This window comes from Grammomys surdaster, unplaced genomic scaffold (assembly GCF_004785775.1).
Source record: "Grammomys surdaster isolate TR1022 unplaced genomic scaffold, NIH_TR_1.0 134, whole genome shotgun sequence".
Taxonomy (NCBI): Eukaryota; Metazoa; Chordata; class Mammalia; order Rodentia; family Muridae; genus Grammomys; species Grammomys surdaster.
The window spans coordinates 4,424,687-4,441,804 of record NW_021604592.1 but is presented as its reverse complement, the minus strand read 5'-3'; the positions used below and the strand labels follow the sequence as shown (position 1 = coordinate 4,441,804).

The window sequence follows — 17,118 nt, the reverse complement described above, 5'->3', positions numbered from 1 at the left end:
TCTCTCTCCCTGTCTCTGTCTCTCTGTCTCTGTGTGTGTGTGCGTGCGCACGCATGTACATGAAAGGATGATTTATAAAAGGAAGTTGTTAGGAAATCTTTACAAGAACTTACTGATTTACTCTGGTCTTTGAAGCATCTGAGTGTATACATGGCAGTGTTCCTCCTGCCTTTTCTCACTCCTTGGTAGTATACAGGGCAGGTGATAAGTCTAGATCTTGCTGACACAGAGTTATTAAACACCTTCAGCCATGGAGTACTGCCTGGGAAGCAGCGTGAGACTTGGTGTTTTGGCCCCATTTCAAATCAGGATGAGGTGTTTGGTTTTTTTTTTCAGACACCAAGATGCACATATAAATCACCATCTAAATGCTTCATCTGATATTGGGCAGTCTTTCAGTGAGCTGAATGCTTTTTATAGAAGATGAACTAATTAGTTTTCACACCAGCTTTGTGAGTTTTCAGGCTATTGAATGATGACTGTCATGGTGCCCTGTCTTTTTGCAGTACTGGATGGACCCTGGTAGAACACATTCTCCAACTGTTTCTCTGTAATAATTCATGTGCTCACTGGATACCTGGCTACATCATACTTGTCTTTATTCTGAACTTTGTAATATACAGTTTGGTGAGCTGGGAGGGTCCATATTTATATTCCACTTTTGTGATAAGCCCTGTCATCCTAAGGTTCACAAAGATCCAGCAAGGCAGGGTTTTATCATGCAAAGAAACTTGTCTTCTAGGCACTTGCTTCTGGAGAGAAGACTTATCCAGCCTCCACAAGGTAAACATTTTCTGGTAACACAAACACTATCGGATGCTCCCTCCTCCTTCAGGAAGTCCTGTGTGGTTTTACTAATTAAGTGGTTTATCAGGACCCTTTCCTCCTCTTTCACTCCACACCTTAAGTGTACACCACAGCCTGTCTCTACAAGCAAAGGTCAGGAAAAAGGAGAGTCTGATTTTCTGTTCTGGATTTATATACACAGGAATGCAATTATGCACACACCTTTAAGCCTAAATAAACATGATTTTGTACACTAAGGGGAAGGGTGAAAATAATGATGCCACCATTACGGGAAGCTGCAACTTACACTGAGTGTCTGGGAGTGAGGGCCATCAGGAGACTAGCATCTGGGTGTTAGCAGTGAGGAGTAGTGCTGAAGGGCCCAGGCTCTGCAGTCAGCGGTGCCCAACTTCACATGCTAACTCTGTTTCTCCATTTCTCACCTATCAAATAGGAATAGCACCTCTTGGTGCCGTGAAATGTACATGAAATAACTTGGTTCAAAAAATGACCCTCACCTACTGCCTCCTAATGTAAATCCCAGGCACTGACTAAACTTACAGCCTCTGGAGTCTTTCTTGATTCCAGTTGTTCTTACTAAGTGATGGGTTGAACAGAAGAAATAAACCCAAGAATCAGTAGAGATATTTTATAAGCAAAACAGGATCCCCTTGATTGAAAAGAATTAAAAGCTCTGGCCACGAGGCAGAACAGTAGTCTGGATCCAGACATCTTTGGATGTCTCAGAGAATCTGCAGGGCATAAGTGACCCCAGGATTCAGGGTTAATTCAAAGGATCAGGAGAATGGAGGGATGGAGACCTGGAAAGCATGTTTTTCTTGAATCCAGATGGCTTCTTGAATAACAGGGGGAAGGAGGTGGGATTGTAGTTGGAATTGTGAGCACACAGCTTTGGTGTGCTTTTGTGGATGTTAACGTCGATCAGATTTGCCTAAGGCAAGAAAAGAAATGAAGGAAGAGAGAATAGGGAGAGGAGAGAGAGAGGAAAGAAAGGAAGAGATCAAGGGATGGAGGAAGCAAAGGCTAAGCAGGAGAGCCAGAGGAATGTAGGGATAAAAAAATGTAGAGCTCAGATTAATCGGGCCAGTGGTGTTCAAGGAGAGTTCAAGGGGAGAGCGGCAAGTTCTTCAGCATCTGCACCAGGATAACTTCATCTTTACCCTCCTTCATCTCCTGAGCATTCATTTGTTCCAACTACAAAACTTCCTAGCATCCCGAGTTATCCTTTCCAGAAGTTGTTGACTGATACTGTGATTAGACTGGCTTCTGGCTGTCCATTGGACTTTAGAAAACACAGAAGCCCACGCCTCCATCTGATTTGCATGTCATTGAATCCAGGGGGTTGGGGGAAGGGCCACACAGGCATCTTTTCCCAAGCCTGTCTCATACTTCCCAAACAGCCTGTTCAGAAAGTTCTTTAATTTAGCCTTCTAGAAGAAGATTTGGCCAGAATTTCTTGGACGTGAAGAAAGAAAGCAAATGCTAAAGGCATGGGCCCTTTTGGTGTGAGAACATAATGATTTTAATATTTAGCAGTATTACATATACCCAGCAGATATATTAACTCACAAAAAAATATTAGTTTCTCTTTAAAAAAAAGAAAAAAGAAATTTAATCTAAGGTTATTGGGATTACAAAAATAATAGCACATTTCTTTACGTGATTTGAGCTCAGTAACTGAGATACCAGAGATGGAAAGAGATCTTCCAAGGTTTGCTGCCCATATGAATCTTACAACATAAAAAAAAAGAAATTTATTTTCATATTTACAGAAGAAACATGCTCATTGCTTCTTAGAATTCGCTTCGGAATTCCATAGTGACACTATCTTTGAAGTTGGGAAATATTTCAAATTAAAGAAGGCATTTTGGAAACAGCTCACAATGCACCTCGGGCCACACCACAAAACAGTTCCGGGTCCTCTTCTACAGATCATCCTATCTCAGAGCTTCGGGGACTTCGACCTACAAAAACAGGGAATTGCCTTTCAATGAAGCAATACGTATGTTAAAGCAAATCACCATCCACATCACCACCACCTGTAAGGTTTACCTAGAGCAGTATTCCCTAAGAATAATTTGAATGTAGATTATGGTCACTGTGTGGCGTCCACATTATAAACTTGGTGGTGAATCACTCACAGTTTTGTGATGAAAATTCTGTCAAGTGATTAATCCTTTTAGAATGCAGAGAATACTTACTGGTTTGGTTTTTTTTAATTATGGAAATTTAAATTTTTGTATGTTAAAGTATCATAAAATGACTGTGGCTGATACAATAAGTTGGTACAAGCATACTGGTCCAAATGGAAATGTATTCATTCTCTCGATCAGTGTATCCACCCCTAATGCTCACATGGGGCATGCTTGCTCACATACCCAAATATTTGAAAGATTAATAAAAGTTTGGAGATTGGCGGCTGACTCGTTGAATAAATTTCACCTTAAGGTCTAACCTGAGGTGACTTACCCTCCGTAGCTGTCTTATACTGCTCCCTCGAATGGCTTCCATGAGGTTCTCATGAGCTGATCTCTGTGGGGTAGAGGGTCGGGAGCTGTCTTCCATTTTCTTCTCTTGCACTGACCTCAGAGAATTCTTAATTTCCTTTAGAATATTGTTTGGCTGTTTCTTAACTTTTTTCCCTTTTTTCTTTCGCTGTCCATTTTGTAGGGCCCGCTGAGCACTTTCCTGTTGTTTAATGACTTCTGCAATGTTTCTGGTGATGAGCTTTTTCTCTGGGAGTGGAGGAGCAGGGGGAGGAGGGGGAGGAGGCAGCATGTGGGGAGGAAGAGGAGGAGGGGGAGGCGGAGGGGGTGGAGGAGGGGCCACAGGAGATGGAGGTCTGCTCCTCCCATTGTGGACTTTCTTGGAGACTTTGGGAGATGACCAGGGAGACTGCCTCGGAGATGCATACGGAGAAGAGCCAGGCGTCCCTCTTTGCCAGACTTTGGTCCTAAGAGTAGCTCCTCCATCATTCCCCTCTTGCTGTTTTTGCTCCTGCATGCGTTTTTGCCTCTGTTTATCCATATTCCTTGTTAAAATACTCGTCATACTCATTCTTGGTCCTGGGAGCTCAAAATGGTAGCCCAGCCTCAGCAGCGTGGTGTTCTCCTTGAGCAGCTTGACAATCTCCATCTCCACCTGCGAGCCCATGATGTGCCTCTGGTTGTGGAAGCGCAGCTCCGTGAGCACTGTGTTGTGCTGCAGGGCTCTCATGATGGCCAGGATCCCCTTGCCAGTGATGAAGTTGGACTCCACGTTTACGCTGGTAATGTGCGCGTTAACCTTGAGCATTTCTGCAATGGCGATCGCTGCCGCGTCATCAGCGTGCGTGTTGGCCAGACTGAATGTCTTCACGAAGGTGTTCTCCTTGAGAGCGTCAGCAAATCGGGATAAGGTCTGGGTGGTGATGTTCTCAATATTGTTCAGATTAACTTCTGTTGTATCAGGGTCATTGTTTTTAATCTTTTCCAGAGCATCCTCAATAACAGTGGGATTTCCACAGGGGTGAATGGCAGCTGGCGACTCTGTGTTCCTCTGTGTTCCTCCACTGTTGCCATTGGTTAAATTTATATTTTCGATTTGACTTTTAAATGTCTTTGGCTTAGAGTTATCAGAATTAACACTATTGTAGTTTACAGTTCCATTAATATGTTTTGTGGCTTCCGTTGTCACTTCCTCTTCCTCACTGTCCTCTTCTTCCTCTTCTTCCTCTTCCTCTTGAGACTCCTCCTCCTCCTCTTCTGTACACACTTCTTCGGAGACTTCGCTGTTGCTCTCTGTGAAGATTAGTTCCTCCTCACTCTCTTCCTTGTCTTCTTCTGCAACCTACGAAGTGTAGTGACATCATTAAGCTTTTCACTTGAAGCACCTTTAGTGGTTTACAAAACTAACACATGTACCACAGTGCTAGCAGGATTAGCAAGCCCTTGTTTCTGACACTCTAGTTCAAGTGACCAAGGTCAACATTTTGTTACATAACCACTAACAGCTTTTCTGTAAACATTTGTCTTTTACCAAACAGCCAGCATTTACTGAACAAAATATATGTGATAATTTTTCTAAGTTGAACACACAAGTCAGAGCTCCAGAACTGGGAAATGTTGGGTAAATATCTCAACGTTTTAAGCCTAGCAAGATGTCTCAACAGATAAAGGTACTCACAGCATAAACCCAATGGAGTTCAACCCCTGGGTCCCACATAAAGGTAAAAGGAGAGAATTGACTGCACAAAGCTACCCTTTGACCTCTACATGTGCCATTGTAAATAAAATAGAACAAGAACATTTTAGCATGTTGACTTCTTGACTCATTTTGTTCCAGTTTTGCCAATCTAGGCCTCTCTGGAATGAGTTCAGTGCCCTGTCCAAACAAGTGCAACAAAAATAAACAGTATGGTATTGAGTTCTCTTTCCTTAGTACTCAAAACTTTACCAGGCCTGTTGCTACTACACATCTGCTATCCTGGCTACTTGGAAGGTTGAAGGAAAAAGGAAGTGTAAGCTTGTCTAGGCTAGAGAGTGAGTTCGAGGTCAGCCAAGACAGCTTGGATTCTATCACAAAGTGAGGGGCCAGGGATGGGGACATAGCTGAGCAACAAAGCTCTCAGGCAATTGCAGATGTGACCAAGCCAAGTGCCCTCTGTCCTGTCTGTCTCTATGTAGAGAAGCAGATGTAGTTTGCTGCTCTGGCATTTTTCTGTTGTGTGTAGCACCGAGCACAAGAATGTGGAAACTTCACACTCCCATAGAGCTGCTGATCAGGATAGAACAAAACCGGCTCTCTGGAAAAACAACAAACAAAACCATCCATGGAAGCCGTGGTAAAACATGACAGCCTCTCTAGACCCAAACAGCAGCATTGCAAACAGCAATAGCTCAAAGCCCGTCCTGGCCCAGCCTGATGCTTTAAACTTATTTAGCACACATCAGTTGTAAAAAGGCTTTCAGGCAAACAGTATTTGATGCTGTTTTATCACTTAACAGTATTATCACTTCTGCTCACTGGTCCCTCTGCACAGACTCCCAAAAGACTACTTTCTCTGCTCCATGTTATCATGTATTAGACAAGGTCTTAATGGGGGGGGGGGGCTCTTGTGAAGCCTTCTTATATTTTTCGAAGTCCTGTGGCCCTTGCTGCCCCCACAGCCTGAATTCTTAACTCTACATTGGAAGCTCCATTTTTTTTTAACTTTAAGGGAGGGGTAGTGTTCTGTGTGACACGTGTATGGATGGGACTTTGGGAAACACTGTGTTGGGCTCCACGCTTGTCTGCCCAGTTGCTGTCACAGAATAGCCTTCAGTTAGCCACACTTGTCTGGAGTGGCAGGCACCAAGAGATGGCCTTGGAAAGGGTCAGTCTCTCCTGGGATGACCTTTCCAGTGTCAATTTACTTGATGTATTAGGAGAAGTGTGTGTGTGTGTCTGTCTGTCTGTCTGTCTGTCTATCTTTCTGTCTCTCTGTCTGTCAAAGGGTTGTTGGAGGGACAGAAGTCATAACTCAATGATACAAAACACCCTGCGAAGAAGTAAATAGATTGGCTAGAGAGAGTTCTGACACCCCCACTCCAAGTCCCTTTGCTTTTGACTCCACTTGTAAGTGGCATTCCTATCAGCTACCTAAGGCTGTCTACTGGCCTGTCTCAAAAATCCAGAGTATTTGGAAAAATCTAAAGCCGCCTTTCATACGTAATCTCATCTCGTTTATTATTTACCGAGCTTCAGTCTCTATCTGCAAAAGCTGTTTCCCTTCAAACTACATCTGAAAACTCCTGTCAGCTCTCTAGCAACGTGAGCTCTTGTGTAATACTTAATAATGCCTCTTCCTGAAGTTCTTCTTTAACACTTCCTGAGTTTATCCCTGAGATGCTTCTCCCAGTAAGCTATGGCTCACACTTTAACTGTTTGTTTGCCATTTTCCCAATAGACGGTTAAAATGAATGTGGGCCTGTATCTTTTTCACCTAGCACAGTGATGGGAGTGTTACAGAGGCTCGGCAAACATTGTTTGCTAGATAGACGACCTAAGTTGACATTGATTGACAGCATCTCATAGTCAGGACTATATCGAGAAAGAATACTGATAAGATCAGTCCAGTAGGGATAGGTGACCAAGTGTCCTGGCTGTTTGCCTGAGCCTAAGAGGTTTACCAAGATACAGTACTTTTCTAAAGCAGTCCAGGGCAATCTGAGATCTTTGATCACCCCAGGAGAGGAGCATATGGGAGAAAAATAGCAAGAGGGGGAAGATAGAATAGTCCACAGGGCAAATGCGCTTCTTTATGGATCAGTCCTACACCGGAGGGGTATGGGCAATGCTTCCTCCATCTGCTGCTTTGGAGTTACGTCTGATCCTTTGGGGAACAGAGGTGGAAGATGGGGTGGGAGGGACTAAGCAGACAGAATGCAAATGCGGGTGAACAGAGAGTAAATAGAGCAACAAGAAAGAGCCAGCCAGCCAGCGCCGGCCTCTTCTGATCATCTCAACGACACCATCACATCTACATGGAAGCAAGAAGCCTAGCTTTCAGCCCTTGCTCCGGCTCTCTCTATAAATAGGTAGTTGCCTTTAGACAAATTCCTAAACCTTTCTGGGGTCTCAAAGAATGACATGGTTCTTACAGTCCACGTTATAATGTGTCCTAATGACTGGACAGAATTGATAGGCTGCAGCCGGTTGGGCCCTACCCTCAAGAGCTCCTTATCTGCAGAGACCGAAGAGGCTTAGAATTTGGGCTTTTTGTAGTACCAAGTGAAGTCTATCTTTCTGTCCAGGCACCTACAAGTCTGACAAACGGCCTTCATGCCAAGAGTCTCTAGTTGCAATTCCAACTTGACTGACAAGCTGCTATTCTCACGTAAGTTCCTTAATTTCTCCAAGTCTCGGCTCTCAAGTGACAAACAGTAAGACGAAACGAGACACCGTGAGGAAAAGTCCTTGGCACCCGTGCCTTAGACCCAGCCGCTACTCTAGAGAGGAGAACGGCGCCGCTGCATGTCCAGGGTGCCTAGAGCTGATATAGTACACATTTGGGTCAGGCTAGATGGACAGAAAAAAAGGCTATCCCTCAGAAGGCACTACTCAGAATATTCTGAAACCTTCACAAAGCTAGTAAGTAGCCTGATGCCACAAGCGCCATCCAGACCCCAGCTCCTCCTCATGGAACCTCATCGGCACTGAGACAGGCACCTGCTCCCCTCTCCCCTCAGCCGCTTGGAAGGTTTCCCCGCCGGTAGATCTGGTTTACTCTCTCTCTGCTCAGCACCCTTGTGAGTCCAGGGACAGCTGGCTGGGACAGTGATGTGGGTGAAAAGTGAAGAAAAGTGAAGCAGCCGAGAAAGGAGTCAGAGTTGGTAAAGAAGACAGCCGCTCTAATTGGACCGATAAGCCACTGGCAGGATCAGCCAAACCTTTGGCAGTGTGAGGTGGGGCTCAGCAACAGCTGACAGCAGGCTTTGCCCTTTGGTTCTTTCTGCTGTCATAACAATATGACATTAAAATGCCTTTGTCCTGTTATTGTTGTAGGCACCTCTACGTCTTGGCTTCTTACGGACAGTTGTATTCTTATTTTGAAGGAAATTCTTCAGTAAATATAATACAATGTCTTTCTATGACATCAGGCTGTTGACTCTTATTTCCATTCCAAATCAAAAACAAATAAGGAAACCAGACAAAGCAAGTCCAACTCTGATGTGCTGATCTCGGAAGAACTGACTAGCTCAAATCTCGACTGGTCATGGGTGTTCCCTCCTCATCTCCTCCTCTTGTCCCTCACTACTGCACCCATAGTGGCCTTGGAAGATCCTGCCTTGGTCCCAGTGGCCCTTCCTGTGATGACTGGCTGACACAGGCAAAGCTCACACATATCTAGCTGTAAATGTGGTACGGGGAAGCTATCATTTCCATAACCACAGCTCCCAGATTAGTACTGGAGAAAGCTGGCCACCATGAACCTTTTCAGTTATAAGGGACTTCAGTGGAGCACACTAGCTTTTGAGCAGTTATTCCCAGCCTGTTTTCTTCCATGAACTCAAGGTTTCTTTCAGCATTCTACTGCTGTAATGCCTTTCCCAGAGTATGGTCTTCTGGACTTCCTTTCAGTGAAGACTCATTGGGATATTCAAAATGACTCTTCTCTGGGCTTCCTAAACCTGAGTTCTCTAACACAAGTGTTTTTTCTAGTCTCAGAATCCCCATCAGGAAGCAGGAAGATTCTCAAGAGATGGGTCTGCACATGCATTCTAAACAGGAAATCCCTAGTGGGTTTCATTTAGAATTTTACACAAAAGTGTGCATTTTCTTTGGAGAAAACTCTAGAACATCTTAAAACCCCCAAAGAGAAGTTCTTGGTTCACAAGAGAAATGAAAACTTGAGCTCCCTGGATGGATAGATGGAAAGAGAACCCTGAAGAAACGTTTGTCTGCTCAAACTCTAACAACTTAACTACAGAACAGGATAAAGAACAGGGCTCTTGACACTTGCTCACACATTTTTTTCTCACAGTCTTGAATTTTGGGGCATTGGAAACATAAAACTAATTTTAACTGCTGCCATGATTTCTGTCAATGAATCAGGAAATAAATGTATTTCTCTGAAGAAAAAAATTGTATCAGAAACATGCTAAGCAACATTAGTGCCTTAGAGTATTTGATGATTCCTTCAAACCCATTCTTTGGTTGTGAAGCACCTTTTCTCTCCAGGTTCCCAGTTTTTTTTTTAAATTATAAACAAAATATAACAAAACAAAAAACAAAACAACCCCCCCCAAAAAAAACCAAAAAACAAAACGAAACAAAAAAAATCCTCACCAGGAGTTTTTTATGTACAAAATTTGGTGAGACCATTTTGGCCTGTAAAATATTTCAGTAATGGATACAATTGGGCTATAAGAAAGCTAAAGCAATGAAGACCGAGAAGCTACAAAAAACAGGGCTGTCTGGCTTTGGAGTGGGGGTGGGGATAAGGATAACTGGCACAGATGGGTATGGTCCTCAGAGCCTACCTTTCCACATTCCCCAAGCCGTTCCTTCTCCAAAAGTTTTTGGGACTCCTTTTCCCAATATGCCATCAGCGCCTCTCGGCTGAAGTTTCCTGTTGGGGTTTTCTCTGTCAGACTCTTTTGCCTTAACCCCACAGGAAGGTTTCGGTCAGGTTCAATGTCTTCCAGCTCCCTCTCAAGCTCCTTGAGCTCTTCAGCTGAGAGGGAGGCCAGAAGTTCATCTTCATCGATGGATTCATATTTACTAAGTCCCCTTCTGTAGCCAAATGTAGACATGGTCCCGGCCTTGTCAGACTCCCCAAGAGCTTAAAGAACCAGGCATTCAAGGCAAGCAGAGGCAGACAGGGAGGCAAGCGTCAGGCTGGTCGGCAGCTGGTGTGAGGAGTGGCCTGGGGAACCTTTTAAGAGCGGTGATGCAGGGCCGTGACAATGTGGAGAGGGTGAAAGCATGGGCTGTTTTAAGCATCAGACGTCAGCTAGACATTTGAACACAAAGAATGTCACATCAGTGGTGGATGGAGGTCTCAGAACCAGCAGGGATTATTCACACAGTGGCCTGAGCCATATTTAGCTGAGCCTGATAGCTGGTGAGGACAGGCGGAGTGTTTCAGATAGGAGATGCCATGGTTCTCCTTTCTCTGTGTTCAAACAACGGAGGATAAACTTTGTTTCGAGAATGTCTTACCACCGACACTGAGGCCATGGAAGGAACCTTTCATTATGAACTTAGGGGTTGAGAAACAACCCCACATTGTCCTATGGGTAGTTAGTCTGGTTCTTCTATAAACATACCCTGGGTGGTGTGATGGGGACAGAAGCTATGATAAAACAGGATTTTATTATTTGTTGTGCTCTGCAGTATCTGTCCTATGTTTCCCTAGCTGTCTATACTTTAGACCCTCATTTACAGATTTTGGTAATGGCCATTGGGAGACTAAGGGAAGAAAGCCGACAGCTGGAAGAGAAGGAGTCTCTGGAATATATATATATATATATATATATTCCAGAAATATATATATATATTCCAGAAATATATATATATATATTCCAGAAATATATAATATATATATATACATATATATATATTTCATTTTTATGAAGGTATTATAATATTTATAGAGTTTGTAGAATTTCATACTAATTTTAGACTACAGATGTATATAAGACTGTAGTAATATACGTGCATCAGAATATACATATACCAACACGTGGACAAGATATAATATGTATGCATTCAGCTGCTGGTGATATTTGGGTTATTTCTAGGGTTGGGCTATGACTAAAATTGCTGCATACACTTACCTGAGTCTTCAAATGCTCACAGGGGCTTTACTGCTCTGTAGTAGAAGCATTAGGTTATAGGACAAACTCACTTTTAATGAAGTTGTAAAACCATTTTCTAAAATGGCTTACCCATGCAATTCCCACAGCAGATGAAGAGTGTTCCCGTTTCCTTACATTACCCATTAGTATTGGTTTTCCTGGTCACAACCATGTCCGGTGAGAACCAATCGGTGGTTTTCAGTTCCTATTACTAATGGAATATAGTTTCGTGTGTTTATGGCCCTTGGTAAAATATTCAAGTTTTGTGCTTATTTGTAAATTGAGTTGTCTTTTTACCCAGTTGTGAGTAGTTTATCTATTCAAGAAACAAATACTTTGAGGAGACAAATGGTTTTTGGTATGTCTTTTAGTGTTTTTAGAAGAGTGATACTTTTTTTTTTTATTTTGATGAGGTTCACTTTATCATTTTTTATTCTATTTATTGACTGTGTAGGTTTATAGTATTTTTTTTTTAAAAGGGATTTCCTAATCCCAGGCTACAGAGATTTACTCCTGTGTTTTGCTCAAATGTCTTTTTCAGATTTTGCTTGTTAGGTTTAGGCATATGGTTCATTTTGATTACATTTTTATATATGTAGAAAGTAAGATTTGCATTTTTAATATATAGATATCTACTCTTCTTAATATTATTTGTCAAGAAGACACTCTTGGCTGGTAAATTGTTTGGCACGTCTATGGAAAAATAACTGAATATTGATGTAAGGACCACTGATGTGAGGACCGGCTTCTGGGCAGTTCTGGTCTGCTGATGTGTCATCTCTCTGCCAACTCTATACTCTCACTTTCTGAAGCTTCGTAGTGCAGTTAAGTTAGGGAGTCTGAGTTCTCTCAATTCATTCTTTGGCATGAATCGTTCGGCTAAATATGTTTTATTTTAACTCATAGTATTCTGCCTTCAGAATCAAACAACACTATCCAGAAATGACTTCCAGCGAGTGAATATTGAATCTATAAATTCTTAATTAATCTCTAAAAATTACTTTTGTGTTTGGAAGATACAGAATAGTTCATACTTTTGAGATTCATTATAATTGGGGTTTACTAACATGGTGAGTGATGAGTAAGTCAAGTTTATTAACATCGTTGGATTTTGTTTTTGACCTTGAACCAGTAGTATCTGCTTTTGTGTGTCGGGAAAATTTAAAAAGGCCGCTGTGGCAGATCCCACATTAGGGAGGGAGATCTTATGGTTCCAGCGGCCTGAGGGCCTTGGCGGCGGCAGGCCCCAATAACACAAGGAAGTCCTTGGTTCCAAAAAGATTTATTGTCATGATGGATAATAGATGGATCTAGGTGTACCCCCCCAAAACTCAGGGCTGTCCCGAGTTATATAGGGAGGGAGAAAGGGGGAGGATTAGGGGAGGATCTGGGGAGGAATGTTTAATTTGCTCTGCCCTCTGGCCTTCATTAGTATGTAAATCTCTAGGGCCTGAGGCCTATAGCCTGACCTATGTGACTCTATGGAAATGTGACTGTTTTCAGGATCCTAGATGATGGGAGGGACTGAACTCCTGCCGGTTCTCATGCAGAATTCCACGGAGAATGTCGGGGTTCTAAGTACCTGCTCAACCATGACCCAGGATACCATTATGCAGTCCCACATTTGTGAAACACATGGTGATTTTTTTTTTAATTAAAAGATAAATTTGAGTTTCAGTAGTGCCACTGAGTTATGATAGATATCTAAATCTGGTGAATGAAATGTGTTATTCAGCTTAACAATGACATTTTACATAAAAATAGTCACAAGTATACTAAACAAACCTGCTTTAAAAATATGTATAAGTTGTAGCACAACTTTATTATTAATGACACATTGTGCACATGGCACATTGGTCAGTGAAAATATTTGGGAAGACATAATTAAGTAAAATTAGGAGAACTGTTCTTGACTCTTTTCCTTGTAAGTTTTTGATATATTTTAGCCCATTTTTGTTTTTGAAATTTATTTAACACACACCACATGATAGATTTCAATTGAGTTACATGGGTTAGAGCAATGAACAAAACCAACCAAGTTATTTTTCTTCATGGAGAACTACATAAACATATAAACACAGAACATATCAGACAGGAGGTCTACAGAGGTCAGACAGGGTAGAGGGAAGCATGAAGATTTGGGAAGGGTAATATTTTATTTCAAAAGGCTTCTGTAATAAGATGGCATTTTTACACAGATCTGGAGACGTGCTCTATGCATGCATATTATAACATACATGATACATGGCCATGAAATAACTGCACAGATAATTTTAGAATAATAGACTTGGATTTCAAAGGGCCTTTTAAAAATATTTTATGTGCATTGATGTAAGGGTGTCGGATCCCTTGGAACTGGAGTTACAGACAGTTGGGAGCTGCCAGGTGGTTGTTGAAAACTGAACCTGGTTCCTTTGGAAGAACAACCAGTGTTCTTAGCCACTAATCTATCTCTCCAGCCCCAACAAAGGGTCTTTGAAATACTCAGGACTCTGCAATTTCTATCCTTGCTGTATTTGAGCATCATTAATAAAAGTATCCCATGACAAATAACTCAGATCTATAGAAAACTCCTTTCTATTGTACTGAAAACAATTAGAAAACCATTTCACACAGACACACAGACACACACACACACACACACAGTTTCCTCATTGGAATGACACAGAATAAATAATAAATATAATCTTGCATTAGTTTCTTCTGTCAAGTCTTGAGTGTCTCTTGAATGACACTGAAAAATGTCTCCAAAGAGTCATCATTAAAATGTCTTCTCATGTGGCCCCATCACAGAAAAAGAAAAAGTCTCTTAAGACCAAGATGATACTTGGTCTTAAGAACAAAGGCCATCTGAAACATCCCAGTATCGATACTGTCTGGCAGTCTGGTTGTAACAATCACAACTCACACCCCACCAGACTTCATGGTATCTACTCAGAAGTATTTCCTACAAACTTTAAGTCATTTCTTAAAATTCTGCCATGTGACTAAACACTGCTACCCACCTCAGGCTTTGACTAACATATAATGGATAATGTAAAATTTCTTGGAACTTTTTCTTATGTCATGAAAAAAAAAACCATCCAGTTGTATATGTGTTCTAAGAGTCAGCATTTTATATTCTGGAATTTTTACTTTGTGTCTTTGTTCAAAATATTTAGAAACAATGTAGTATAAGATAGTACAAAGCCTTTTCAAATTTAGTGTGCTTTGTTTTTTTTTTTTAAAAAATAACAATGCCTTGTGGAGAATTTTTTGTTGTTCTTGATTTGCTGATTCACTGAAATATATAATGTCTCATGATAATGCCAATTCCTTGTTAAAGAGAAACTGAGTTTTCTCTGTCTGTTTGGGTTTTTTTTTTTTTCCTCTTTTAGTTTCTCCCTGAAAATAAATGTTCCTGGCTGTTTCTCCACACTGTCACTCACTACTTGTGAGATATGGCTGCCCTGCAAGCTAAGACTGAAGATAGGAAAACAGAAACCGATCCAGTTTCTGCCCTCAAGGAGTAGAGACTCGAGGGTAGACAGCTGGCAACAGTGTGTAGAGTCATCCACCCCGGCGCCAGAGGAGGAGCCAGAGCCCTGCACAGAGGGAGCCGTGAACCATGGCAGAGAAGGCTGGGGGGGGGTGCGGGTGGGGTGTGGGAAGAGGTTCCAGGAAGAGAAAGCAGCCTCCTAAATGTCTAGGAGAGAGAAAACAAAAGGGAACCTTATTTGACAGAGTAGGGGTGTAGGTGGAGACCAGGCAGAAACTTCCCTGATTCAGAGAATTTCTTAGGAAGGTAGTCCCGCCTCCCCAACACATTCTCTACCAGCATTGTGCCCTACTTATGCCAAGAGCTCATGGATGTTGAGTATTTGCTAAGGGGTTCTATATGCACTATGCTTATCTCTACGATTTCTCCACATAGCTGCCCTGTTTCATACTGCCAAGTCCATGTTTAGGTAGGTGCCCTGATACCCATAGGGACTCCAGGAGACAGGGAACAGAGGTCATCAGCACCTAGAGGTCTTGCCAGCAGGCTGGTTCTCCATTATGTTTTGTTTCTTTACTTTTTGTGTTTTGTTTGAATATATTACACACGTGATGGAGTTGATCGTGACATTTTCTTTTTTGAGTATAGTTGTAAGCCACCATGTGGGTACCGGGAACTGAACCTGGGTCCTTTGCGAGAGTGGTTAGTGTTCTTAGCCACTGAGCCATTTCTCCAGCCCACATATTGACATCTTCATCCATGTACACACTATGCTTTGTTTGTAGTCTCCCCTCCCCTCCTGCTTGCGGATACTCGTCCTGTGTTCATCTTTGCTTTCTAGTGGGGACTCCTCATATAGAGGTCAGTAACTAATTAATATCCATGGACATAGAACTACCCCAACCTAACTACAGAAAGAGAAACCCCACTTGTTAAAGGACTATCTTAGTGATAGTTTCCGTATTGATGATTAGTATTTAGAAGTGTTAAGAGGTTATGTAATTGTCGATTTACTTTAAGCTCAAATTTTAGGAAGTACTTGGCAACTTCAAGAATTGTTCATATGTCAGGACACTGATACAGTCTGAAACTACTGAAGACAGCTCATGATAAGCATTATGTGAGTTTAATTTTAAATTATATTTGGTATTTATGTTATATCGCATATAATATCTATTTACTAATTAAAACCCAATTCTATGGGTCCTGTGCTTCATCGTACAATAGACCCCATCATTATGAAATTTAGTAGACAGTATTTAATTTCAATAAGCACAAGGGATCCCAAAAGTCCAAAATGGGTACCAATGTGTCATCCTACTCTTCTGAAGGACCTTTGAGCTAAAGAATTTTCTGTAAAAATGCCCAGATAATCTCTGAATGTCTCAAACTGCCTAAGATTGGCCTCTTGCTTTCTCTCTTTGCAGCTTCTTTTCCTCAATGTTCCGCTCATACATCCTCAGTCCCCACTCGCTAGGGCCTGCGTGTTTCACTTGCTTCTCTCACAGGGTTGTCCTGTGTAAGCATAGGCCTAGGTTCCTCATCCCTACTAGCCCCTGAATTCCTGCTTTATTTCTGATTGTTTGCCTTTGTCTCAATTTTACTTTATGCCGTTTTCATTTTCTCGGCTGGAGCCAGCAATGGACTAACTCTCTCTTATGTTTTGCCTGTTGTCACCCCCAATCCACCACCAGCCCCCATCCTCAGCCCCCATCTTTTAAGAACAATGATCTCACCAGGCCATTCTCTACCTGAATGCCTTCCATTGTTCTTAACACCGAACCTTTAGCCAGGAGTGCGGCTCTCCTTTCCTGCCTCGCTTGGATCACCTGCCAGAACCCCAGACTGAAGCCACGCTCGGTGAGCGTGAGCCATTCTGGACTGCTCTGCCCTTTACCCACTGTACTTGCTTCCTCTCAGCCTGTAAAACCTATTCTTCTTGAGCTGCACTCTAGCCCGCATGCGCATGAGCTGAGTCCCTACGCCAGGTGAGTTCTTTCCATCCCACAAACGTGGTTTCTAGAAGCAGTATGCTTGGGATTGCTTGTTTTAATCAGGTCTTAGAAGGGAGAATGTTTTTCTGAAGGCAGGAATAGTGTCTGCTCCATTTGCTGTCTCTGAGGCCTAGCACAGTTATTAAGTGTTCAGGGAGTATTTTAAAAACAAAGAAAGCACCACAAAGCAGTGGGACAGGAGTGACTTAGTCATGTAAGTGAAAACGGATTTTTCAAAATGGCAGAAATCATGGCAGTTACTCGATGTGAGATGATTCAAGGTTTTTGTTTTTTCTGAACTATTCTGTTTTTGTTTTTAATTCACTATGACCGCACCCAAGGCTTCTTGCATGCTAGGCAAACACTGCAACGCTGTGTCCCAGCCTGGGATCTTCTTGTGTACCAAAACTGCCTTCAGAGAAAGCCTTTCTATTTGTAACACAGAGAGCACCTCACTGAATTTTCTCTTGCTCCTGGACATCTGAACGCTTACACAGGCCCACAGGCCATGCTTTTT

General features: G+C 42.3%; 1 protein-coding gene across 1 annotated transcript; it reads right to left on the bottom strand.

Annotated features, from left to right (window-relative positions):
• Positions 1 to 2,305: 2,305 nt before the first annotated feature.
• Lmod2 (leiomodin 2) lies at positions 2,306 to 10,082 on the bottom strand. Its single transcript, XM_028762594.1, has 4 exons — positions 9,810 to 10,082; positions 4,972 to 5,169; positions 3,277 to 4,635; positions 2,306 to 2,771 (listed from the first exon to the last, which is right to left on the bottom strand). Exons 1-4 carry the CDS (start codon positions 10,080 to 10,082, stop codon positions 2,745 to 2,747), a joined length of 1,857 nt encoding a protein of 618 aa, XP_028618427.1. The 3' UTR covers positions 2,306 to 2,744.
• Between the last annotated feature and the right edge of the window lie 7,036 nt (positions 10,083 to 17,118).